The 25,729-nt window shown below is 45.8% G+C and overlaps 1 protein-coding gene across 1 annotated transcript in view; it reads left to right on the top strand.

Moving 5' to 3' along the window:
• The window catches only part of LOC122939089 (transient receptor potential channel pyrexia-like), a 230,472-nt gene that overhangs the window by 193,380 nt on the left and 11,363 nt on the right, over nt 1–25,729 (top strand). Inside the window, 3 exon segments of the mRNA XM_044295062.1 lie at nt 4,713–4,873; nt 12,861–12,927; nt 15,467–15,564. Of these exon segments, the coding sequence (XP_044150997.1) occupies nt 4,713–4,873; nt 12,861–12,927; nt 15,467–15,564 (326 nt within the window).

Genomic DNA, 25,729 nt, shown 5'->3' with positions numbered 1-25,729 from the left:
AGCTTTGGCAGCCATGCAAACTCTTAAGGTGTCAATTAGCAATAGCTGCTGCTGACAAATAAAATACCGGCTCTTACTTCACCGAGGCCAGGAACCTCAGTGACACATACCTTCCATCCACGATGATTCCACGTACCTTCTTACAATGGGCAGCTGTGTTTTTTTTGGAGAGCAGCGGCTTTCTCCTTTTAATACCGCCATAAACACCATTGTTGTTTATATCCTGTTGATGGTCTCATAAACATTAACATTAGTTGAGAAAGGCCTGGAGTTGCTTAGGTTTCTTTGTGACCTTGTGGACTATTACATGCCTTCCTCTTGGCATGATCTTTGTTGGTCGACCACTTCTGGGGGGATAATAATGGTTTTGAATTTCCTCCATTTGTACACAGTGGGGGAGATATATCAAGCCTGGAGCATCCATACGCCAGTCTTGATCTCCCTGCGCTGGCGTGAGAGGCGCCTACCGTAATTTATTAACAAGCATAAGCCTCTTAAGAAATCAGGTGCATCTCTGCCCTGCCGTGCGCCAGAAACTGAAGTCTACTCCAACTACAGGCTGGCGTAGACTTTAGCTATAACTTCTGCTATTTTCTGGCAACAGTTACAGTAAATGCGGTGGGCAGTGCAAAGCCCAGCCCACTTCCTCTAAGCCCCACCCCCTTCCTCACTTCTTCGGAAAAGTGGCAAGAAGCATAAATAATAAATGTCTGTCTGACTGTGATTGTTGGAGTCCAAACTCTTTAAGGATGGTTTTGTAACCTTTTCTAGCATGATGAGTAGAGATGAGCAAATCAAATCCCACAAAGTGCAATTTGATCTGAATTTCAGGAATTATTCGATTCGTCTAGAAGTCAAATTTTCTTGTGCTTCGTGCCAGCGAATCGATTAATCCTGAAATTCTAACTTACCGCCTCCATCTTGCTTGAAGATCTCGGCCGAAATCCCGTGCAGCGCGAGATTAAATCATCACGCTGTCGTGATGACATGTTGATGTAATCTTGCGCCGCACGTGATTTCGGCCGAGATCTTCAAGCAAGATGGCGGCGGCCGTTTCGTCGTGCGCAAATGGACACGGTAAGTTTAATGTAATTTTTGTTTTATATTAATTTCACACTGTTTGTACACTCAGATGCCGCGATCTTGTATCAACGCGGCATCTGAGGGGTACAATGACAGGGGCGGTGCTATCACAGATCCCTGTCATTGCACCCACTCCTTACAAAAAAATTGCACTTCGTGGCAAAGTAATTCGTCATGAAGCAATTTTTTTTGTGAAATTCACCAAATCAGCCGAATCGAATTTTCAAGAAATCTGTTCATCTCTAATGATGAGCATCAGCGTCTCTTCTTCTGAGGTTCTCAGAAATCTCTTTTGTTCATGCCATGACACATGATGCCCTATTAGATCCCTGTTCTTTAAATAAAATAGGTCACCCACTTGCACCTGATTGTCATCCCTTTGATTGAAAAGACGTGAATTTACCTTCAGTGGATGGGCAAAAATGATATTTATTAAAATATTTGCTAAGACCTCATATTTATTGATCTACTGAATATAAAATTTGTAAAATGAACAATCCATATTTTCAGTGTTTGCAGAGTGCTGTTGCATTCCATCTTCCTGTCTGACTACTATACCTATCTAACAATGTAGTCATGTTGAGTCCTCCTCAAGTACTGACGCCTCAGGGAAACTGGTATATTGACCTAAGTTATAGCCAAGCCAATTGTTACACCTGGGTTCTGATGGATGACGGGGCTCACATACCATTCTGCCATATACAAGGGTATGACTAGCTATGCCAATAGGCAGAAGAGAGGTGGGGTACAAGAGGTACAATGCTGGCTGCAGCATCTATAAGCTTATCCGTAGCAGTAAAACCACAGACAGGTGAAGTTAATAGTATTGATTATCTTGTGACAACCTCTCAAGGGGTGGGATATATTACGAAGCAAGAGAACAGTCAGTTCTTGAAGTTGATGTTATGGAAGCAGGAAAAATGGGCAAGGGTAAGGATCTCAGCTACTGGGACAAGAGCCTAATTATAATTTATAGATGACAGGGTCGGTGCATCTCCAAAACAGTCGATCATTGGGGTGTTCCTGGTATGCAGTGCTTAGTACCTACCAACAGTTCTCCAACCGGTGGACCAGCAATAGGATCCTGGGTGGCCAAGACTCATTGATTCATTGATCTGCATGGGGGATTGAAAGCTAGTCCGTCTTGTTCCATTCCCTCACAAGAGCTACTGTGCCACAAATTGCTAAAAAAGTTAATGCTGATTATGGCAGACAAGTGTCAGAAGACACAGGCATCGCAGCTTGCTGTGTTTGGGGCTGCATCGTCTCAGACTGGTCAGAGTGCCCATGTTGACCTTGGCAGCTCCACTTTCCCTTGTGTTTGTCACAGAAGAGAGTTTGCTGTGTCCACACGTGACCGATGCTGTGTGTGGACACGTGTGTCTATGCATCTGCTGTCAAAGAGCATCGGACAGCAGGATCAACTCTATTAAGCCAGGTATACTGTATGGTGGGGTTGATCCGGCTGGTTAAAATGACATCTGTCTTGGGAAAATGGGTTGCAGCAATCCCGAGAAAAAATTACTTTTATTCTTTATGCCAGCGAGGGGCTTCAGTGCATCAAAGGGCATGGCCAGAACTGGAAAGCCAAGGAACGAAGGGCTAGGTCCCACCCCTCTGGGCACTAAAGACCGAATTTTCCTAAAGATTAAAAGTATTTTTTCTCAGGAACACCACAACCAATTTTAACAAGATAGGTATCATTTTAATCAGCAGGAGCAACCCTACCAGGTAGCATACCTATGTAATGGGTTAATACTGCTAACAAGTGCTCTTTAAAGATAAAAGTAGCTGGCTGATCTGTTAAAATTATCCAGACAGCCCCTTCACACATAGCACTAGTCACGAACCAACACAGAAAACTCCCGGGAACAATAAAGTAGTAAATCCACTCATTTTAGATTTCAGACACATTAGAAATCATCTTTCCTGCTGGACAAAGCCTTATAGGGGTTGTCCCATGAAAAATATTATGCATGTTTCAACCCAGCACATGGATCTGAATACTTTTGTAGTTTTGTGTAATGAAAAATACAGTACAATCACTTAATGGGGTTGTCCCACGAAAAATATTCTACAGTTTTCAATCCAGCACCTGGATCTGAATACTTTTGTAAGTGCATGTAATTAAAAATGTATTATCACTACTAAATTATTTAATAAAATGTATAGCGCCACTTATTTTCTTATTTTTGCTTGTCCTGGACACGCCCCTTAGATGCAGCAGAAAAGGCACGCCCCCTGAGCTGTGATAGGGAGAGCTGAGACACGCCCCCTGCACACCCCTTAGCTGCAGCAGAAAAGACACTCCCCTTGAGCTGTGATAGGGAGAACATGGACACGCCCCTTATCTGCAGCAGAAAAGACACTCCCCTTGAGCTGTCCTCTTGATATAAATCTAGCAGAGCATTGAATGTGGAGATCTCTGGATCCATGTGAGGTACAGGGCTGGTCCTAGCTTTGTTAGAAAGTTATTGTCATGTACTATATGATAACTCTTTTAGATTTTTTAGATTAATCATGGGATAATCTCTTTAATTCTTCAAGAAAATTGCATAATTCTTCCTGCTTTTTCCTTTCCTTAAAGGGTTTATCCAAGGCCTATAATGCCCCCCATATGCCTGGGCCCCTCACACAGATAGTTCTTACCTCGCCCTCCAGCACCCACGTCACTCCTGATGCCGCTACATCTCCCAGCGATGCTAGGGAGGCTTGTTCCCGTAACGGCCGGCTATTGGCTGCCCTTACAATTCGACCAACCCCCCGCCGTCGCCGGATGTTTTCATCAACATGACGGTGAGAGGCAACGGTGGCCATGTCTGCATCAGGAGTGACGCAGGAGCCTGGGAGCGAGGTAAGTACTATCTGTGTGAGGGGCCCTGGACATATAGGGGATATTATAGGTCTTGGATAACCCCTTTCATTCTCTGTCCACCCCAGCAGAGGTGGTCGCACATGCTCAGTTCCATCCTTAAACTGCCACCAGTCCTATCTACAGTTATAAGCTGTGACAGTTAGGGCTGTTTCACACGAGCGGATGCCGTGCGTGACATCCGCTCCGTGAAAGAGTGCCAAGACCCGATGCAGACTGCAGAGGCACGGAGCATTAACATGACTGATAATGCTCCGTGCCTCTTGGCACTCTTTCACGGAGCGGTTGTCACGCACAGCATCCGCTCGTGTGAAACAGCCCTAACAGAGAGAGAGCTGCAGCAGAAAGGATCTCCTCTCCCACTGAGCTGTGATAGAGCTGCAGCAGAAAGGAAACACCCTCTGAGAAAGGAAATAAATCTAATGGAGCAATGCATGTGGAGATCACTGGATCCATGTGAGGTACAGGGCTGGTTCTAGCTTTGTTATGTCTGATTTTAATATTTAACATTAATCATGGATAACCCCTTTAAGTATGGCTTTTTCCATTTGACAATAGCTCATATTTAAACAGCTGGTTGTTTTTTTTCTTTTTTTTGTGCCGTATCCCTGATGTGTGCACGATGGTAACTAGCATAAGACTGAACTATTTTTACCCTTGTATTCTTCTTGAAGTGGCACAGCTCTTAAAGGTCACTGGATTTCCTATGGTAGATGAAGACTGCGCTTCTAAGATCCCTATTGCTTTCTCTCTCTAGCAGGGTGAGGCTTCAGCCTCCAAGTTCAGAAAGTTCACAGTCATTATCGATGCTGATAGAAAATCAGCAGGAACAGAGCACGGCTTTGGAACAGATGAACCAGAGGCTTCGGTCTCTAGAAAGGATGATTCGTCACAGCCTGCAAGCTAATGCTCCTCCAGGTAACAGGATTAGGGGGGAGAAAGGCATTGCGTCTGTCGCTCATGGCAAACACGAAGTATCGCACTGCACTGGGCGTTCAACATGCTCCCATAATATTGTGAGGAACTGTCAACGTCTAAAATACTGGTTGATCCTCTTATGATACTTTCATGAAGAGATGTTTCCTGGAGGGAGAGTCTGTGTAGCATGACCTATATTGGATATATGCACACTGGGACAGGTTTATTAATGCTGACCTAAATATAGACAGACAGAAAACTAGAGGAGACCAGCAAAAAATGTACCACAACGAATGATACATTTGGAAAATAGAATAATATTATAAGCTTATAATTGCAAATTAACTAAATCTACAGGGAGTGCAGAATTATTAGGCAAGTTGTATTTTTGAGGATTAATTTTATTATTGAACAACAACCATGTTCTCAATGAACCCAAAAAACTCATTAATATCAAAGCTGAATATTTTTGGAAGTAGTTTTTAGTTTGTTTTTAGTTTTAGCTATTTTAGGGGGATATCTGTGTGTGCAGGTGACTATTACTGTACATAATTATTAGGCAACTTAACAAAAAACAAATATATACCCATTTCAATTATTTATTTTTACCAGTGAAACCAATATAACATCTCAACATTCACAAATATACATTTCTGACATTCAAAAACAAAACAAAAACAAATCAGTGACCAATATAGCCACCTTTCTTTGCAAGGACACTCAAAAGCCTGCCATCCATGGATTCTGTCAGTGTTTTGATCTGTTCACCATCAACATTGCGTGCAGCAGCAACCACAGCCTCCCAGACACTGTTCAGAGAGGTGTACTGTTTTCCCTCCTTGTAAATCTCACATTTGATGATGGACCACAGGTTCTCAATGGGGTTCAGATCAGGTGAACAAGGAGGCCATGTCATTAGATTTTCTTCTTTTATACCCTTTCTTGCCAGCCACGTTGTGGAGTACTTGGACGCGTGTGATGGAGCATTGTCCTGCATGAAAATCATGTTTTTCTTACCTTGCAGACTTCTTCCTGTACCACTGCTTGAAGAAGGTGTCTTCCAGAAACTGGCAGTAGGACTGGGAGTTGAGCTTGACTCCATCCTCAACCCAAAAAGGCCCCACAAGCTCATCTTTGATGATACCAGCCCAAACCAGTACTCCACCTCCACCTTGCTGGCGTCTGAGTCAGACTGGAGCTCTCTGCCCTTTACCAATCCAGCCATCTGGCCCATCAAGACTCACTCTCATTTCATCAGTCCATAAAACCTTAGAAAAATCAGTCTTGAGATATTTCTTGGCCCAGTCTTGACGTTCAGCTTGTGTGTCTTGTTCAGTGGTGGTCGTCTTTCAGCCTTTCTTACCTTGGCCATGTCTCCGAGTATTGCACACCTTGTGCTTTTGGGCACTCCAGTGATGTTGCAGCTCTGAAATATGGCCAAACTGGTGGCAAGTGGCATCTTGGCAGCTGCACGCTTGACTTTTCTCAGTTCATGGGCAGTTATTTTGCGCCTTGGTTTTTCCACATGCTTCTTGCGACCCTGTTGACTATTTTGAATAAAACGCTTGATTGTTCGATGATCACGCTTCAGAAGCTTTGCAATTTTAAGAGTGCTGCATCCCTCTGCAAGATATCTCACTATTTTTGACTTTTCTGAGCCTGTCAAGTCCTTCTTTTGACCCATTTTGCCAAAGGAAAGGAAGTTGCCTAATAATTATGCACACCTGATATAGGGTGTTGATGTCATTAGACCACACCCCTTCTCATTACAGAGATGCACATCACCTAATATGCTTAATTGGTAGTAGGCTTTCGAGCCTATACAGCTTGGAGTAAGACAACATGCATAAAGAGGATGATGTGGTCAAAATACTCATTTGCCTAATAATTCTGCACGTAGTGTAATAATAAATAATACACTCATTGACAAAAAAAATACCGCAAGATAGAAATGTTGGCAAGCAGTTATATCTTAGGCAGAGATGTAAATAACTAAAGGTGTGGTCTCATTAGACGCTTGCCTCAAAAGGACATTAAAGTGCTTGTCCTGCTGCCCTATATAAAAATGCTCTCAGAGGCTACTTTTGGGTAGTGTACCTCTTGGTGAAAGATCATCGACTGCTAGAAAAGCCTCTGAGATAAACTTGAAGACAATTTGCCCAGTTGACAGACTCTGAGTGGGGGCACATGAGAAAATCAAGATGGTCATTTTGATGAAGTGCCTGCTATCTAGACCCTTCTGACCTAGCTGTTTAGGAGGTGTTGGGAGCTGTGTTTATGTGAGGGCACACATACGGTAAATAGGCTCTGAACGGCCCATACAGTAGATACCGCCATCAAGCATGAGCAGCTCCCACAGTTTTATTGTCCACCCTCCAGACATGGGTGGCACTTTAATTACATCCCACCCCCACCCCCAGATTTATATTCAATCCAGCATTTATCGGACCCGCTGGGATGCCAGCTTCACTATCCTACAGGCCCAGCTGTAACATCTGTGGGCAAATGTGCTGCAGGATACCAGGAATGTATGCCTCCATGCCCAACCGTATCTCACTTGTATCCAGGTGTCACGAACATGTTTATGGCCGTGACTCCTTGGGAGCCGCATACAGTTGCCTGCGGTTTGGGTTGTTGTGTCAACCGCAGCTGGAGGCATAATGTTGTTTGCCTCAAGTGCGGTTGCCGCGGACAACAATTATGTGTGCGGTTTCCTTGGAGTTGTGTGCGTGTATGTATGCATTTTTGTATGTCTGTGTGCACTCTGTCTTATGTGTGGTGTGCACTGACATCTTCCCTTCACTGTGGTTGCCCGTGGCAACGTTTGGTTGTATTGTGTACATGTGGTGGCAGTGTCCCGGCCTTCGGGCTGACTCCCAGGACATGGTTGCCACCCATGTCGTTGCCTGCTGCAACAGCCACAGTGTGTTCTTAGGTTGGACACTTTCCCTTTAAGTTTGTGTTTCCCTTCCCTGATGCTGGAAGGGTTAACTCCCTTCCCAGTGTGTGTGTGAGTCACTGGGTGTGTCTGACTGTTGGGTGTGGCTTCTTGGCCTATAAAGCCTCAGTGTTTAGCACATGTCTGAGGGTTGCTTCAGCCATGCTTAGCTGGAGCAGCCTTCTGTGTTTTCCACCTGCCAGTGGGGGCCACCCTTGTGGTCATAAAGATTATGTCACATTTAGTTTATGTCATGTTTATGTGTGATGTCTCTGTGATGTTCAGTTGGGATTTTCCTTTGTTGTTTAGTGCAGCTTATGGATCTGGATTCCTGTGTGCACAGGGATCCAGTCAGCAAGGCTGTGGCAGGTAGGTGGAACTACTTAGTTCGCCTGCCATATCCGTAAGACTGTTAGTGTTCCCCTTTTCCCTGTAGCTTGGCCAGTGAGACCCCTGTTCCTCCGTGTCCAGAAGGAACAGGCCGTCTTACCCTGACTCCTAGTCCAGGGACCGGTCGGAGGGTGAGTTAGGGATCCGAGGTTCCTGAGCATGGGTCCTCCTACCTTAAAGGTCGGCCCATGCAGCTAGGCGTTAGGGTCAGGTTAGGGATGCTTTAGGAGGTGACCTGCTCCCTAATCCTGTCGTCCTGGCCGAGCAGCCTAACATCATCTGGCATCGCACGGCTGAGGATTTTCCCCGTCCTCAGCCGTGACACCAGGCTAGAGGCTGTATCTCATCTTGTATCCAGGCTAGAGGCTGTATCTCATCTTGTAACCAGGCTAGAGGCCCAACAGGGTCCTAGAGCCTCCTTTCAGTTGTACAGTTTTCCGCAATAAACCTTTCCTTTCTCTCTAATATTGTAATCACTTACATACATCATCATTACAGTCACACTTGGAACGTTTCATTCCATTCCAAAAATTCCTTCTTGGTGCTGTATTTTAGTGTATGATAATATTCTGAAGCCTGTTCTTGTTCTTTACATTTACATTGCTTTGGAGAAATTAAAACTGTAGTTGGAGCAGGTTCAGAGGGGACAAAGAAAGACTAGAAGGTCGCTATGAAGAACATATAATTTTACCCCCTTTTACAGGACCAACTATCAGGACAATTATCGAATGCTTGTTCCCAATAATTAGCCAGTGTAAAGGTGCCGCCAATTACCTGATGAACAAGCAAAAACTCGTTTATCGGGTGACAGCGCCATTTACGCAGACACCAAGATCATTGTTTCGGGGCAGTGGATCAGGGGTCTTTTTCACAGAAACAGTGAATCTCTATGGGGATGGTTTGTTCCCGATAATTGCCTGCTTGGTCGGCCTGTGTAAAAGGGCCTTTAGGGGAAGACATAGTTACTATGTGCACATATAACAATGGTCCATATACAGATCTGCATAATCCTATCTAAATACCAAGTCCTGTCAATGTAACAGGAGGATACAAGAAAGGAAGTTTCACCATAAAAGAGAATGGAGTCTTTAGGCCCCTTTCACACAAGCGAGTATTAGCGCGGGTGCAATGCGTGATGCGAACACATTGCGCCCGCACGGAATCCAGACCCATTCATTTCAATGGGGCTATGTACATGTGCGTTGGTTTTCACGCATCACTTGTGCGTTGCGTGAAAATCGCAGCATATTCTATATTCTGCGTTTTTCACGCAACGCTGGCCCCATAAAAGTGAATGGAGCTGCGTGAAAATCGCAACACATCCGCAAGCAAGTGCGGATGTGATGCATTTTTCACGGATGGTTGCTAATAGATGTTGTTTGTATACCTTCAGTATACAAACAATGCAATGCATTAAATCGCATTGCACACGCGCAATAAAACTGAACGCGATCGCAGACAAAGTCATTTATCTACTGAATTACTTTGTTTGCTAAATCGCGCATTTTTCACTGAACGCATTCGCAACGCATCCAGATCTAATCCGCACACGCTCGTCTGCAAGGGGCCTTACTGTCAGAGCCGTCAAACTTTCTGCAGAGGAATAATAGGTAAAATAATTCAACCAATTAATTTAAATATCGTTACAATATACCACAAACGTCAAATAGGTGGTGGTCCTACCTATGGGAACCCCTCCTGTCTCCAGAACGGGGCTACCCAAAGTGAAGGGAGAGCAGCCTATCTTCAGGATAGGTCATCAGTAGCTAATCGGTGGGGGTCCCACACCTGGGACCCCCGCTGATCAGCGATTTGAGAAGGCACCGGCCCCGTGACCGTCTCTCTGCTGTTCCTAGGCCAGTGACGTCTCGTTCATGTGGTCTAGGAGCAAGGAGCTGAGTTGTGAGACCAAGCACAGCCGCTATTGTATGTACGGTGCTGTGCTTGGTCGGCAGAATGAAGGCAGCGCCTTCTCACACAGCTGTTCGACAGGGGTCCCGGATGTCGGCTCCTTACCGATCAGGTACTAATGACCTATCCTGAGTAACATGGCTGTGTGTATATGTAGCAGGGCTGTGAGTATCTATCAGAACTGTATGTGTGCATGTAGCAGAGCTTTGTGTATGTAGAGCCACTGCTATTTGTTTCAGTGGTCAGCTGATGGCACAGTATTAACCCCCTCTACTTGATTTTCTGTTGTCAAAGGGTCCATTCACACGTCAGTATTTTTACCTTTCCATATAAACGTTCCTTTTTTTTGCGGATCTGTTTTTCAGTACAACCTTCCGTTTTTTTTACTAAAGTGCTTCCGAATCCGTTCCGTGTTTCCGTGATTCAGTTTTTTTGTGTTTTGTTTCCATCCATTTTCCTGTCAACGGATCCGCAAAATCAGATGACATTCGGATGGTTTTGTGCATGTCATCCGCATTTATGCGGATCCATTGACTTGAATAGATAACGGACCCGAAAAACGGACAGAAAGTAGGACAAGCCTAATTTTTTTTCAGGATCAGTATACTCGAAAATAGGAAAACGGAACGGATTCCGTGATTCGGACAGCACTATGATTGGTGTCCGCATTTTTGCAGAGGCAATTGAAATTAATGGATCCGAAAAAACGCTCCGATTTAAATCGGAACGGAAACGGAGTGTTATAACGGACGTGTGAATGGACCCTAAACCTGGGGTGTGTCCTGTAGTCAGCTAATAGTCTGAAACATACAGTATACTGAAGGAGTGTATGTGTGTATATATATGAGGGCGTCACCGCTGCTCTTGTTGCACCCAGGCTCTACAGCTTTCTGTGGCCAACCCCTGGTTGCTTTGTCGCTGTCTGGCCCTGTTGATCAATGCAATGTGGGGGGGGGGGGGGACTGGCCACAGATATGAGCAGAGTTTGGGTGCAACAAGAGCAACATTACACCCTCATTGCACCAAATGCCTAATTTGCATATACAACAAATGTCCTGTTTTTGTGCCTATGTGGAAACAAGACCAGGCAGTGTCAGACTGGGATTCCTTGCACCCACCAGAGTAAATTATTCTCAAGGCCCAACACCCAACATCAATACATTGTACCAGGTTTTTGAATCAAATGACCATAGAGAGAAGTGATTGGCATACAAATAGCTATTTTTTCTCCTGAATCTTTGGGGGTCTATAGTGGTATCAGAGCCTGGGCCCACTGGAGGATCCTCTGGTACTCTGGTTGGCCAGTCTGACCCTGAGACCAAGCAACGTAAGTACATTGTGCAGCATTTTCCTCTCACCTGCCTACATCTTTTTACACATGCGGTGGCTTCTTTTCTTGCTAGAATGAGTATAGAGGTGTGAACAGGACCCCTGTCCTTTATGTGTCCTGCAGTATATTGCCTGAGAATGAATTTTGCACATCAGTATAACTCAGGAGTGATTAGAAGTAGAATATGTGGGTACAGCACAGGAGCTCGGGAAGATTTATAGTTTTCAGCTGAAGAAAATGGTTCTAATCCAACTTTAAAGCTTTATAAAGAAGGGAGCGATCCGTCCTTACACAGCGGCGTGAAATCAAAGATGACTCCGTGAAAACCAAGAAATCAATTGTGTCAAACGTTACTGAGATCTGAGAGAATGAAGAATTAATATTGAACGTTCCTGAAGCCCCTGAAAAAAAACATCAATGTCATGAAAATGAACATTTCCAGACGAGAAACTTTTACATTCAACGAATGGTTTGTTTATACGATGGCGAATTTTAGTCTAAGTTAAACGGCAGGTGTTCATCATTCTTTACAGGACAGTTATAGATAATGTGCACCGTGTAGCAGAATAAGGCTGTGCGCTAACATTGCAGGTGTCACGTCCACCCACAGCGACCAGTAGGCGCAAAATATTGAAGGTACCTACCTTCGAACTCATGCAATCCTTGGCTGCCATGAAAGAGTGGGGTTTCCTCCTCATGCGGGCACACCCTAGAAAGCATCTATCAGCAGTAGCTGGGGAGAGCAGGACAAATATGCCTTTTGTGGAGCTTTTATTATCAGAACTATTGTGATTATTACGTTTTATTGTGCCAGATTCTGCTTTTGCAAGTGTCCAGAAGATATTGTTTCACTGTGTAGTGTTCTCTGTACTGATCTGCTTCATAGCCCTCCCCTCTGCTCTGAGTGATATCTGTAGTGGTCTCCTGATTGGGTGCTACAACTGTCACTCAGAGCAGAGGGGAGGGGCTGTGAAGCTGCACAATGCAGAGAGCACTTCACAGTGAAGCTCCACCTTTGGCACTTGAAGGAGCAGAATTTATCAGAATAAAACTTCATATTCCCACTACTCCTGATGAAAAATGCTCCACAACAGGTATGTTTGTACTGCTGTCCTCAGCCCCTGTCTAGTGCTGTCAGCAGTTTAGCATGGTCAAAACTGCTGACAGACTCCCTTTAATGAAGTACTGAAGAGCTGTTTAACTGAGCACTATGATAACTTAACAATGTATGCTTGTGTGTGAATATCATATTAGGTACTAAATGATCATTGTACAGCAACCGCCGCCACGCGGAAATGTAATACTATGTCAGTGGGGGCAGTTTTGCTGAAAAATCTCAATTTCATTATCAAACTGTACTGTTATAAAGACCTATAGACCCATTTTCAGTGTATGATTACTCTCAATGTCTCCACCAGGTTCTTCATCTACAGCAGATTGGGAACAAGTAAACATACAGGCAGTCAGCAGGATGTCAGGGGACAGGTGAGTAGTGAGTCCCCCAGCCAGGCTGAGTATCACGCCAAGTTCAGGAGTTGTGGAACTGATGGGGGTTGTGGTGCAGATTCTGTAATTTCCAGAGCAATACCTGCGGATATGCTCCATGGATTCTCAACATGGATTTTACTCTTTGGGATGCATAGGGTGAGATCCATGGAAAATCTATGGCAAAATCCGCTACTGGATCATGCAGATTTTGCTTCACGTTAGTTGCGGATTTTCAACAAAAACCCTTGCCAAAAAATATCTGCCACATCTGGACTATTATATAAAGACCACATGAGGCTGATTTGTTGCAGAAATCTGTGACTGGAAAAAAAATAATAATAATAGTGTGCAAGCACAACCACCGCTGGATTACAGGGTGGTCATAATCCCTGGATATGAGCAGTGTATAATGTGTTGGAAAAATTATTCAAGCCAGCAAAGGATGCAATATGGACAATACATTAGTAAGTACCTGGTATTCACTTTCTCCAGATTATAAATGCTGAAGTGAGACAACCCGTTTAAGGCTGAGTTCACACGGGCGAGATTTCCACGCGGGTGCAATGCGGTAGGTGAAGGTATTGCACCCGCACTGAATCCTGACCCATTAATTTCAATGGGGCTGTGCACATGAGCGTTTTTTTTCACGCATCACTTCTGCAATGCTTTAAAATCGCAGCATGCTCTATATTCTGCGTTTGTAACGCAGGACAGGCCCCATAGAAGTGAATGGGGATGCGTTAATAACGCATTGCATCCGCAAGCAAGTGCGGGTGCGATGCGTTTTTCACTGATGGTTGCTAAGAGATGTTGTTTGTAAACCTTCAGTTTTTTATCACGCGCTTGAAAAACGCATTGCACCCACGCATAAAAAAACTGAACAACTGAACGCAATCGCAGATAAAACTGACTGAACTTGCTTGCAAAATGGTGCGAGTTTCACTGAACACACCCTGAACGCATCCGGACCTAATCCGTCACGCTCGTGTGAAAGAGGCCTAAGGCCTCTTTCACACGGGCGTCTTATTTTTGGCCCGGATAAGAGGCGGGTGCGTTGCGGGAAAATGCGCGATTTTTCCACGCGAGTGCAAAACATTGTAATGCGTTTTGCACTCGCGTGAGAAAAATCGCGCATGTTTGGTACCCAAACCCGAACTTCTTCACAGAAGTTCGGGCTTGGGATTGATGTTCTGAAGATTGTATTATTTTCCCTTATAACATGGTTATAAGGGAAAATAATAGCATTCTGCATACAGAATGCATAGTAAAACAGCGCTGGAGGGGTTAAAAAATAAAATAAAAAATTTAACTCACCTTAGTCCACTTGATCGCGAAGCCGGCATCTCCTTGTGTCTCCTTTGTTGAATAGGACCTGTGGTGAGCATTAAATACAGGTAAAGGACCTTTGATGACGTCACTCCGGTCATCACATGGTCTTTTACCATGGTGAATCACCATGGTAAAAGATCATGTGACGTACCATGTCATGTGACGTACCATGACCGGAGTGACGTCATCAAAGGTCCTTTACCTGTATTTAATGCTCACCACAGGTCCTATTCGACAAAGGAGACACAAGGAGATGCCGGGCTTCGCGATCAAGTGGACTAAGGTGAGTTAAATTATTTTTTATTTTATTTTTTAACCCCTCCAGCGCTGTTTTACTATGCACTATTCAGAATGCTATTATTTTCCCTTATAACCATGTTATAAGGGAAAATAATAATGATCGGGTCTCCATCCCGATCGTCTCCTAGCAACCGTGCGTGAAAATCGCACTTGCGTGTGGATGCTATGCGATTTTCCCACTTCCCATTCACTTCTATGGGGCCTGCGTCGCGTGAAAATCGGACAATATAGAGCATGCTGCGATTTTCACTCAACGAACAAGTGATGCGTGAAAATCACCGCTCATGTGCACAGCCCCATAGAAATGAATGGGTCAGGATTCAGTGCGGGTGCAATGTGTTCACCGCACGCATCGCACCCGCACGGAAAACTCGCCCGTGTGAAAGGGGCCTAAAGGTGTTTATCGGGAGTTGAATATTGATGAGCTATCCTCAGGACCGGATCCCTGTACCCCCGCCAATCAGCTGTTCGAGGAGAGGCCGTGGCACTCCAGTGAGCACTGTAGCCTATGTACAGCTCAGCCTATTGAAGTAAATGGGCCTGGTCTGCAATACCAAGCACAGCCACCATACAAAGTACAGCGCTGTGCTTGATATGCTGAGAGGAGGCTGAAGCGCTCATTGGAGTGCTGTGGCCTCTTCACACAGGTGATTGGAAGCGGTGGCAATGAGCCGAGGATAGGTCATCCATATTGTACTCCTAGAAAACCCCCTTAACCTGCTAATAGCTCTTATGTGTAGTGTGTTAATCTTAGTGCATGTGTCCTCATTTACTTATCAGAAGAAGTTTGCATTAATGAATGTACAGAATAAAAAGGAACTAAGCAGCGCTCAAAAATCATCACATGTTCAGAAGCTATCCAGCACATATAGTTATACTCCCCCTTTACTTTTTGCATCATATATAGGGAATATCATCCATCAACAGCATGGCAAGTTGACGAGCCCAACAGTCATGTGACAGTGGACATCATTGGCAGAACAGATCAGTCATCGCAAAAGAATGGTAAGTGCCCCTAGACGGTAAAATCTGCCACAGCATAGATAGCCACAGGATACGTGATCAATATCAGATCAGTGAGGTCCGACAATCGGGACCCCTGAGGATCAGTTATTTGAGGAGGCTGCGGCACTCCAGTGAGCGCTGTGACCTCATAGCAGCTTACCAAGCACAGCGCCGTCTACTTTATTGTGGCCATGCTTTGTATTGCAGCTCAGCCCCAGTCACTTGAATAAGACTGAGCAGCACCCGAACCATGTGATGAACGTGACGTCACTGGCCTAGTAAGCTCACAGGAGTGCCACGGCCTGTTCAAACAGCTGATTGGTGGGGATGCTGGGAGCTGAACTCCAACCAATCTGATATTGATGACCTATCCTGAGGACAGGTCATCAATATCCGAATCTCAGACAACTCCTTTAATTCTTAAGCCTGTATTAGATTATAAGATCTAGTAGGTGGTTGTCAGGAGGGAAACGTTCCTTCCCGGCAATTTCCTGCTCACTAGCGGAGGAGACCGCTGCTATTATATACAGTGATCTCCTCCAGAGTATGGGGAGGAGTGATCGTTTTGCCATGGCTCCTCTCCATGCAGACCGTGATTACAAAGCGCCATCTGCTGCCAGCAAATGATGATTTTTAAGGCTACTTTCACACTTGCGGCAGGATGGATCCGACAGGCTGTTCACCATGTCGGATCCGTCCTGCCGCTATTTCGTCATGCCGCCGCTCCGTCCCCATTGACTATAATGGCGACGGGGGCGGAGCTCCCGCGCAGCACGGTGGTGCACGGCGAAAGCCGCCGGACTAAAAAGTCCTGCATGTCCGACTTTTTAGCCGGAGCTCCGCCCCCGTCCCCATTATAGTCAATGGGGACGGAGCGGCGGTCCGGCGGCACGGTGAAATAGCGGCAGGACGGATCCGACATGGTGAACAGCCTGTCGGATCCGTCCTGCCGCAAGTGTGAAAGTAGCCTAAGCATGCTTCAAAATCTGGATTACCTGATGAACGAGTGTTTGCTCGTTCATCAGGTAATCAGTGGCAGTGTTAGACTGCCAGATCATCGCTAATGAAGGTTCCTGCGTTAACGATGGACTGGCCGACCATTGGCCAGTCTAATGGAGGCTTTAAGCTGCTGAACCTCACCCCGCAGATCAGCTGTTAGAAGAGATCTTGAGGGCTGCACCCTCTCTTCCTAGGCCAGTGACATCTCTGTACATCGGTCACATGGCCTAGTTGCAGCTCAGCCACATTCAAGTCAATGGTGCTGAGCTGCAATACCAAGCAAAACCACTACATGATGTATGGCGCTGTCCTTGGAAAGCTGCCGGGAGCCTGCACCGCTCACCAGAGCTACGATTGATTGGCGGGGGTGGACGCCCGCTGATGTGGTAATGATGACCTACTGTATCTGGAGGATAAGCCATCATTATTTTTTCCAGGATAGGCCTTTTAAAATCTCCTTAGCTCTGTAACAGACTTGAGAGGAAACTTAAAAAGGATCTTTGGAAATAATTTATTGAAGTGAGCACAGTTAGTGCTCCCACTCTGTAACGCAGTCTCTATAGAAATGCAGAGATGTTAGGGAAATTCACAGATCTCAAGAGGATAGCGAAATAAGCCTCTTATCTTCTGGGACAGTCTAAGCATAGGCTATGAATTCACTGAAATGACTGCATAAAGACTTGCCTGATTTGATGTTGTATAATTAATATGGCAGGAAAATGCAGTACAGTATTAAAAGAAGGGATGCCCTCTGTGGACAATCTCGTTTTATTAGGAGGGTCCCTCAATCATAAGATAGGACCACCTATTAATCAGCTGTAATCCGTGGCGAAACCTGACAGATAGTGTTACCAGTGCCACCACAGGTAAAATTCAGGGGGACATGACCTTCATTTGATCCACTTAATTATTTATTTGAATTTATTTCACAAAATTTCTTAATTAAATATAACTCAAGCAATAAACCTTGTACATCAATCAATAATTTATTATCACTAAAAATAATTTCTAAAAAATGATGACCTATGCTCCCGATAAGTCATCGGTGTCTGATCAGTGGCGGTCCGACACCCGGGACCCCCCTACTGATCAGCTCTTTGAGAAGGCATCGGAGCTCACAGTAGCACCATGGCTACAGCGCCGTATAGTGGCTGTGCTTGTTGTTGCAGCTTAGTCCCATTCACTTCAATGGAGAGGAGCTGCACCTAGGCCACGTGACCAATGAACGTGATGTCATATGGCCTAGGGAAAGCTGAGAGAAGGTCACGAGCAACAGTGCCTTCTCTCTAACCGCTGATCGACAGGGGTCCCAGGTGTCAGACCCCCACCGATCACATACTGATGACCTATCCAGAGGATAGGTCATCGGTTAAAATATCTCTGTAAACCCCTTTAACATAAATAATAGAGGGGGCATGAGCCTCACTTCATCCAATTAAACATTACATAGTTCCTATTAAAATCTCCTGCCTGTACGTGTTATGCACAAGTATTGCGGGTCCTCCAGAGCTTTGTAGTTGGCTCCACTCTTGCTTATAGATGAGGGCCCTGAGCTGGGACCCTCTGTCCTGTATAAGGGTCCATTCACACGTCCGCAACTTGGGTCCGGATCCGTTCCGCAATTTTGCTGAATGGGTGCGGACCAATTCATTTTCAATGGGCCAGAACGGATGCGGACAGCACACTGTGTGCTGTCCGCATCCCTATTTCCGGATCCGCAATTCCGTTCCTGAAAAAAATAGAAAAGGCATTTTCTATTATAGTGCCGGCGATGTGCGGTCCGCGAAATGCGGAGCGCACATTGCCGGTGTCCGTGTTTTGCGGATCTGCAATTTGCGGACTGCAAAACACCTATGGACGTGTGAATGGACCCTTTAGTTGTTGCCAAGACAAAGACTGCCAGAATATGCCTGGGATGATTATCCTATGGAGAGGAGACTCATTTCATTGGGGATTAGGAAGATTTCCTGCTATATGCGCAGCATTGCTAAAACTTGCAGTTCTCGAGGAAAAAGTTATCTTTTATACAGTAATTTCAGTGAAAATCTCAGCCTACAATATTGATGGCCTATTCTTCTGGTTGTACCTGGTACTGCGGCACAGAATGCTGCTGTGACCTGCGTTAGCAGGCAGTTCAGGCCACCAATATTATAGTCTGGAAAACTCCTTTAACCTACCTTAGCTTGGAGAAGTAAGATGATGGGGCTTGTAATCAGCCAAGTGAAAGGTATTTTAATATGAAGGAGAAGGTCCTAAAGATGGATGGGGCTACACAGAAAAACATTGTGTTGTGCACCCCTACATTATGGCATCTATAACATGGCCTAAAAACATCATTCTAGTGGGAGCTGAAAAATCCGTTTTCCCCTTCAGCACCCTCAGTTTCTCTCAGCTTCATCTAGAACAGAGATGCTCAAATTGTGGCCCTCCAGCTGTTGCAAAACTACAAGCTGTAGGCTATCCAGGCATACTGGGAATTGTAGTTTTGTAGTTTTGGAACAGCTGGAGGGCCGCAGGTTCAGCATCCCTGATCTAGAAGCATAGCGAACAATGCAAGTCTATGGCCAATCTCCACCAGAGAAAAGCTGATGGAAGCCAAAAGGGTATGTGCTCTCCATAGCCTAACCAGACACTTTTATAACCTGCTACTGTAAGGACTCATTCAGACGGCTGTATGTTGCTTTCCGCATCTGATCCGCAATTTTGAGGATTAGATGCGAACCCATTCACTTCTATGGGGCCCAAAAAGGAGTACTGTCCTCAACTTTTCTTCCGTTCCACGGCCCTGCAAAACAAATAAAACGTCCTATACTCGTCAGTAAAAATCGGGACGTATCCCTATTCAAGTCTATGGGTCTGCAAAAATGCGAAACGCAATCCGTTTTTTTTGTGGGCATGCTGAACTGAATGCTAAAATACAAATCCGCATTTTTGCAGACCACAAAAAATGAGCCCTTAGGCCTCTTTCACACTACCGTTTTTTTTTTCCGTTTTGCGGTCCGTTTTTTGCGTTCCGTATACGGTCCGTATACGGAACCATTCATTTCAATGGTTCCGCAAAAAAACGGAATGTGTTCCGTATGCATTCCGTTTCCGTATTTCCGTTTTTCCGTTCCGTTGAAAAGATAGAACATGTCCTATATTTGGCCGCAAATCACGGTCCGTGGCTCCATTCAAGTCAATGGGTCCGCAAAAAAAACGGAACACATACGGAAATGCATCCGTATGTCTTCCGTATCCGTTCCGTTTTTTGCGGAACCATCTATTGAAAATGTTATGTCCAGCCCAATTTTTTCTATGTAATTACTGTATACTGTATATGCCATACGGAAAAACGGAACGGAACAACGGAACGGAAACGGAACCACAACGGAAGCAAAAAACGGAACAACGGATCCGTGAAAAACGGAACGCAAAACACTGAATTCAACATACTGTAGTGTGAAAGAGGCCTAAGTCAGAGAATTCTGTGTTATGATCAGTTCTGTTTAAAACCACTTCTCAATGGCTTCTATATATACACCTGGAGGGGGGTTAAAGTAATAGTTCAGCGTGAGGATCGGGTGGGCACAGGAGTTGCGCCGTCTCGATCAAGACAGGAGCTTGGGGGGGGCGTGGCCTGAGAGCGCATGGAGTAGGACGCACCGAGCACAGCTCCTGCCGGTATCCTGATAATTACTGTGGTAGCAACGTCCGTTTCGATTCATTTTTCTTACCTGGTGGGTGAGAGGAGACTGGAGAGTGTGGGGGTGAACTTGAGAGCTCCGACATGCCGCGAAAATCCAGCAAGGGGCCGCGATGTGACAGGCCGGAGGTGAGCCAGCATGGCGCCGAGGAGGAAGAGGGGCCGGCCCTACAGTCCAAGCTGAGCCAGAGTGCGGCCGCAAAGTTAAGCAAGTTTGTGCGTGCTGATAGCGGTGTGGGAGACTGGGCAGAGGAGAAGGAGGCGGATGTGCACGATTCCTCTGACCAAGAGGATGGATCCCTTGAGGGGGAGGCACTGGATGCGGCGGAATGGCCTCCACTGAACCCTGCACCCCCAGTCCCAAGCGTGGTAGGCCTCAAAGATTCGGCTAGTGCAGAGCCCACGTTGAAGGACATTATGGCAGCTGTGGCCAGCTGTAACAGTACCCTGAAGGTGCTTTCTGTTCAAGTTGGTAGCCTGAGGTCAGATGTCTCTATAATTAGGCACGACCTCCATAAGATATCTGAGCGCACCTCTGAATTGGAGAAGAGGGTGTCTACTGTGGAAGAGGAGGTTCGGCCTCTACAAATGGCTGCTAAAACAACTGCTAAGGACATAGCTGCTTTATATGCTAAAACAGACGATCTGGAGAACAGGTCAAGAAGGAACAACCTGAGGATTGTAGGAGTGCCAGAAAAGACGGAGGGGGATAATGCTACAGAGTTTGTGGAGAAATGGTTGTATCGGTTATTTCATGAGAAAGGTCTGTCCTCCCTATATGCGGTGGAGCGGGCGCACAGAGTCCCCATGAGGCCGCTCCCGCCAGGCAGACCGCCTCGGCCTATACTGGCGAAGATCCTGCATTTTAAAGACCGGGACACTATCCTGCGGCAAGTCAAGGGACAATGAGGAGATGGTCCTGAATGGGGTGAAAGTATCCATATTTCCGGACTACTCCAATGAAGTACAACGGAGGAGGAGCAGATTTATGGACATAAAGAAAAGGTTGAGAAATCTACAAGTTCAATATGCTATGTTGTTTCCTGCTAAATTGCGTGTTGTAGCTTTGGGATCCACCAGATTTTTTGAAGATCCAGAGGAGGCGGCGCAGTGGCTGGACGTCCACGAGCGACAACTGAGAAGTGGGGCCCTGAATACTTGAAGGAGGCCAAGATACAGTCTCTTATGTTTAATTTTTATTTGCATTAGCATTCTAAGGTTGCTATACAGGTTACACCAGTTAAGAAGTGTATTGTGTAATGCTACCATTAGGTAGATCCTGTGGAGGGAGTTGGTAGATAAGGGAGGAAAATGTCTTTCTCAGATGTGGGGAGGATTCTCTACCTGAGGAACTGTGTTATAATCTGTTTTGATGGTTATATGCTGAGGGGCAAAGTGCTCTCGGATTGCCCTGTTTTAATGTGGGTGGTTGATATCAAGGGATAGCGTTCCCTAGTTACAGTACGCTGGTTCTGAGAGGGTGGGGTGGGTGGGTGGTCGGGGTTGGGTTATGGTCTTGAACTGTGCGCAGAGGAAGTCTGAGGGGGGGTGAGATTCAAGTATGGTCTGAAGTTTTATCATGTCGCAGGTGATTAGAGTTTTAAGTTGGAATGTGAGAGGGATGGCAGATGCACGGAAGAGACAGTGTGTTTTTCAATACTTAGGGCGGTTTCAGCCGGCTATATGTTGCCTTCAGGAAACGCATCTGACTGGAGTTAATCTGCACTGGATGAGTAAAAATTGGGTGATCCATGCGTTACATTCAACTCATTCCTCTCACTCTAGAGGTGTAAGCATGATTGTGCATAGTAGCATTAGGTATGAACACTTGCAGGATTGTGTGGACGCTGATGGTAGGTATGTGTGTGTAGTGTGTAAGGTGGATGGAATACAGGTGGTGCTTGTTTCCGTGTACGTGCCCCCACCATTTGCTTCCCCATTGATGAGAGAGGTTATGGACTTTGTGGCGGACTTCCCTGGGTTGCCTTGGCTGCTGGTAGGGGACTTCAATTGCACGCTAAATGATTCCCTGGATAGATGTCGGGTGGAAGGAGCTGGTGGTTTACCAGGGAGTAGGGCTCTCAGGGATATTATGTGTGAAGTAGGGATGCATGATGTATGGAGATTGCGTAACCCTGATAAACTGGAATTCTCGTGTAGATCAGCCACACACCACTCGTTATCGCGTATTGATATGGCCCTTGTTAATGATGCTATGCTGCCATTGGTTAAAGATGTTGTCTATCATCCTCGGTCGCTGTCTGACCATTCTCTGGTGCAGATTGACTTGTGCCTGGGGGTGCTCAGACGGGGACCTAGGCTGTGGAAATGTAATTCACATTGGCTGAATGTGTTGGACGATTTGTCTGGGATCTCTCGGGAGATTAAAGATTTTTTGCTATTAATACAGGGACGGCTTCCATTGCCGTGGGTCTGGGACGCCATGAAAGCATTCCTGAGGGGAGTCTTGATGAAGGAGATTAGCAGGCACAAATCTAAGTCTAGGGAGGCGGATGTTAAGGCGCATGTCCTAGTGGTGGAGGCTGAGAGGGTGTTTAGTAGATCCCCCACCCTGAGTAACAGTGAGGTGCTGGCGGTAGCTCAGGAGCAGCTGAGGTGTCATTTAGTGCAGGCCGCAGAGAGAAAGAAGAGTTTTTATCGCCAGAGGTCCTTTGAAGAGGGTGAGAGGGTGGGACATTTGTTGTCGGTGGTTTCCCAGGCCCAGAGAGGCTCCTCATGTATTCAGGAATTGAAAGATGACTTGGGGAACAGTAGGCAGGACACAGGTGGAATATTGGATATTCTAAAAAGTTTTTATGTATCTCTATATGCTTCCACTGGTTTTAGTTCTGAAGAGGCACTGAATGATTTTCTAGGGGAGGCACAGTTGACGGCGCTGTCAGAGGAGGATAGGGAAAGGCTGGAGGAGCCAATTACACTTGAGGAACTTGAAGCCGCGCTTGGGGATATGGCGAATGGTAAGGCGCCTGGAGCCGATGGACTCCCAGTAGAGGTGTATAAAAAGTTGCAGGGGATACTACTTCCTGAATTACTTAAGGTGCTTGAGCACTCATTGGAGGCAGGTTCGCTACCACTTTCGATGCAGGAAGCTATAATTGTGGTTATACCTAAACCTGGGAAGGATCCTAAAATTCCGGATTCCTACAGACCAATCTCGCTTCTCACGGCTGATGTTAAGCTCCTGGCGAAGGTGTTGGCGAACAGGTTGTCTAAGGTGATCCTGACTATTGTGCATCCGGACCAGACGGGGTTTATGCCTGGGAAATCGACAGCTATTAATCTCCGTAGGTTGTATACTAGTTTGAGTATTCCGGCAGATAATAGTGGAGATAGGGCCTTGCTTGCTCTTGACGCCGCCAAGGCATTTGATAGTGTGGAGTGGAGTTACTTGTGGGGGGTCTTGAGAATCATGGGCTTTGGAGAGCGGTTCATTCGGTGGGTTAAGGTCCTGTATTCTAGTCCCAAGGCGTGAATCAGAGCTAATGGAGGGTTGTCGGACTGTTTCGCCCTGACCAGGGGCACCAGACAGGGATGCCCTTTGTCGCCCTTATTATTTTCTCTTGCAATAGAGCCGCTCGCGGCACACATTCGTTTATCAACAAATATACAGGGATTTAAATATGATGGGCTACACAACAAAGTGGCTATGTACGCAGATGACACTCTGCTTTTTATGGGTGATACTGGGGCGTCCCTGGATGCGGCCATGGCATTGATTGATAGATTTGGTGGCTTTTCTGGTCTTCGGATAAATTGGCAAAAATCCTCTTTGATGCCAATTGATGGGCAGGCCCTGTCAGGTAGACAAGCGGATAGTTTGGTTCCCTGGGTGGATAAATTTAAATACTTGGGATTGTTTATAACACCTAGGATTTCGGATTTTGAGGTCCTCAATCTGTCCCCGTTGCTGGCTACTTTCAGGCTCAAGGTGAGGTCATGGTGTAGGCTCTTTCTCTCTGTGGTAGGTAGAGTGAACCTGTTGAAAATGGTTATGATGCCTCAGCTGCTCTACGTATTGAATAATGCTCCTGTGTGGATCCCCCTTGATAGATTTAAGAAAATTCACTCTATATTTAGGGATCTTATCTGGAAGTACGGTCAGGCTAGGATTAAATTGGAAACATTGCAGTACGCTAAGTCTGAAGGAGGCCTGGCTGTTCCTAATGCATTGATTTACTTTTTGGCTTCCCAGTGTCAGCATTTCAAGGGATGGATTAGTTTCCAGGTGCCGGATATGACTGGACAGATTTTGCAGCATTGGTTGGGTAGTCGGGACCTCATGGGTATTCTGGAAGGATCAGGTATGCATGCTGAGAGGGGAAAACTTCCTCTTATCGAACTCATGAAAAAGATTTGGGCACGGGTGAAGCAATTGAGAGGTGTAGGTGGAATTAGTGAGCTCTCCCCTATTAGGAATAATCACCTATTGCCTGAATTCTTTAATATGTCTGGACTTGGAAGTTGGGAAGCTCAGGGTGTGATGAGAATTGGCCAATTAATTGAGGGCAAGATATGCAAGTCGTTTATGACTCTGCAGCAGGAATTTAATATCTCTAAGGGATGGTTTTATAAATATCTTCAGGTGAGGCATGCTCTTGAGGTCACGCTGCGGAAAGGCTGTGTGATAGCCCAAATGGAGGCAGTTCATAAGCTTGTCCTTCCGACAGGGGGGGGGGAAGAGAGGACTGATTTCGCAGGTATACGCTCTTTTACTTGGTAAATTCTTGGAGGGGTTTCCGCTCTCAAGAATGAAGAAATGGGAGGCAGACTTGGGTGATATGTCTAAGGATGAGTGGGAAGATATACTGGAAGGTGTCCCCAGGGTGTCCTTGAGCGAACAGGGTAAATTGTCCCAATTATTTATCATACATAGAGTATACAAAACACCGGTATTCCTGAAAAAAGTGGGAGTGAGACCTGATGACAGATGTCCGAAATGTATGGAAGATGGTGCTGATTTGCTGCATATGTTGTGGTCTTGTCCGGTAATTGGGAATTATTGGGATGCTGTAAGGAATATGATTAATAGTAAACTGACGCTGGAAATTCAAAATGACCCTAAGGTGTGTGTATTGGGTTATGTGTCTGGGATTGGAGGGAATTAATCTGTCAAGGTGGCTGTGGGAAGGTTGTTGTATGTGGCCAGGAAGCTGGTGGCTCTGAGATGGATCCAGGGAAGTCCGCCTACATTGGAGGAATTTGAGAGGAAGGTGCATGATATGTTGATATTAGAGAAAGGGGTGTTTGTGAAAAGAGGGTGTCCTCAAAAGTTTGACAAATTGTGGAGTGATTGGTTATCTCATACCCATGTGGTTATATAGGCTCAGATAGATTCAAGACTAGTTCACGGGGCGGGGGGGGGGGGGGGGGGTGTTGGGATGGGGGTGGTGATGGGAGGGGATTTGGGAGGGTCTAGGCATTTATAATTCCTGGTGTCTATTGTTTTTCATTTGAGTACGA

The sequence above is a fragment of the Bufo gargarizans genome, chromosome 5, assembly GCF_014858855.1.
Source record: "Bufo gargarizans isolate SCDJY-AF-19 chromosome 5, ASM1485885v1, whole genome shotgun sequence".
In the NCBI taxonomy this organism is placed as follows: domain Eukaryota; kingdom Metazoa; phylum Chordata; class Amphibia; order Anura; family Bufonidae; genus Bufo; species Bufo gargarizans.
This window is presented reverse-complemented; position numbering and strand designations above follow the sequence as displayed.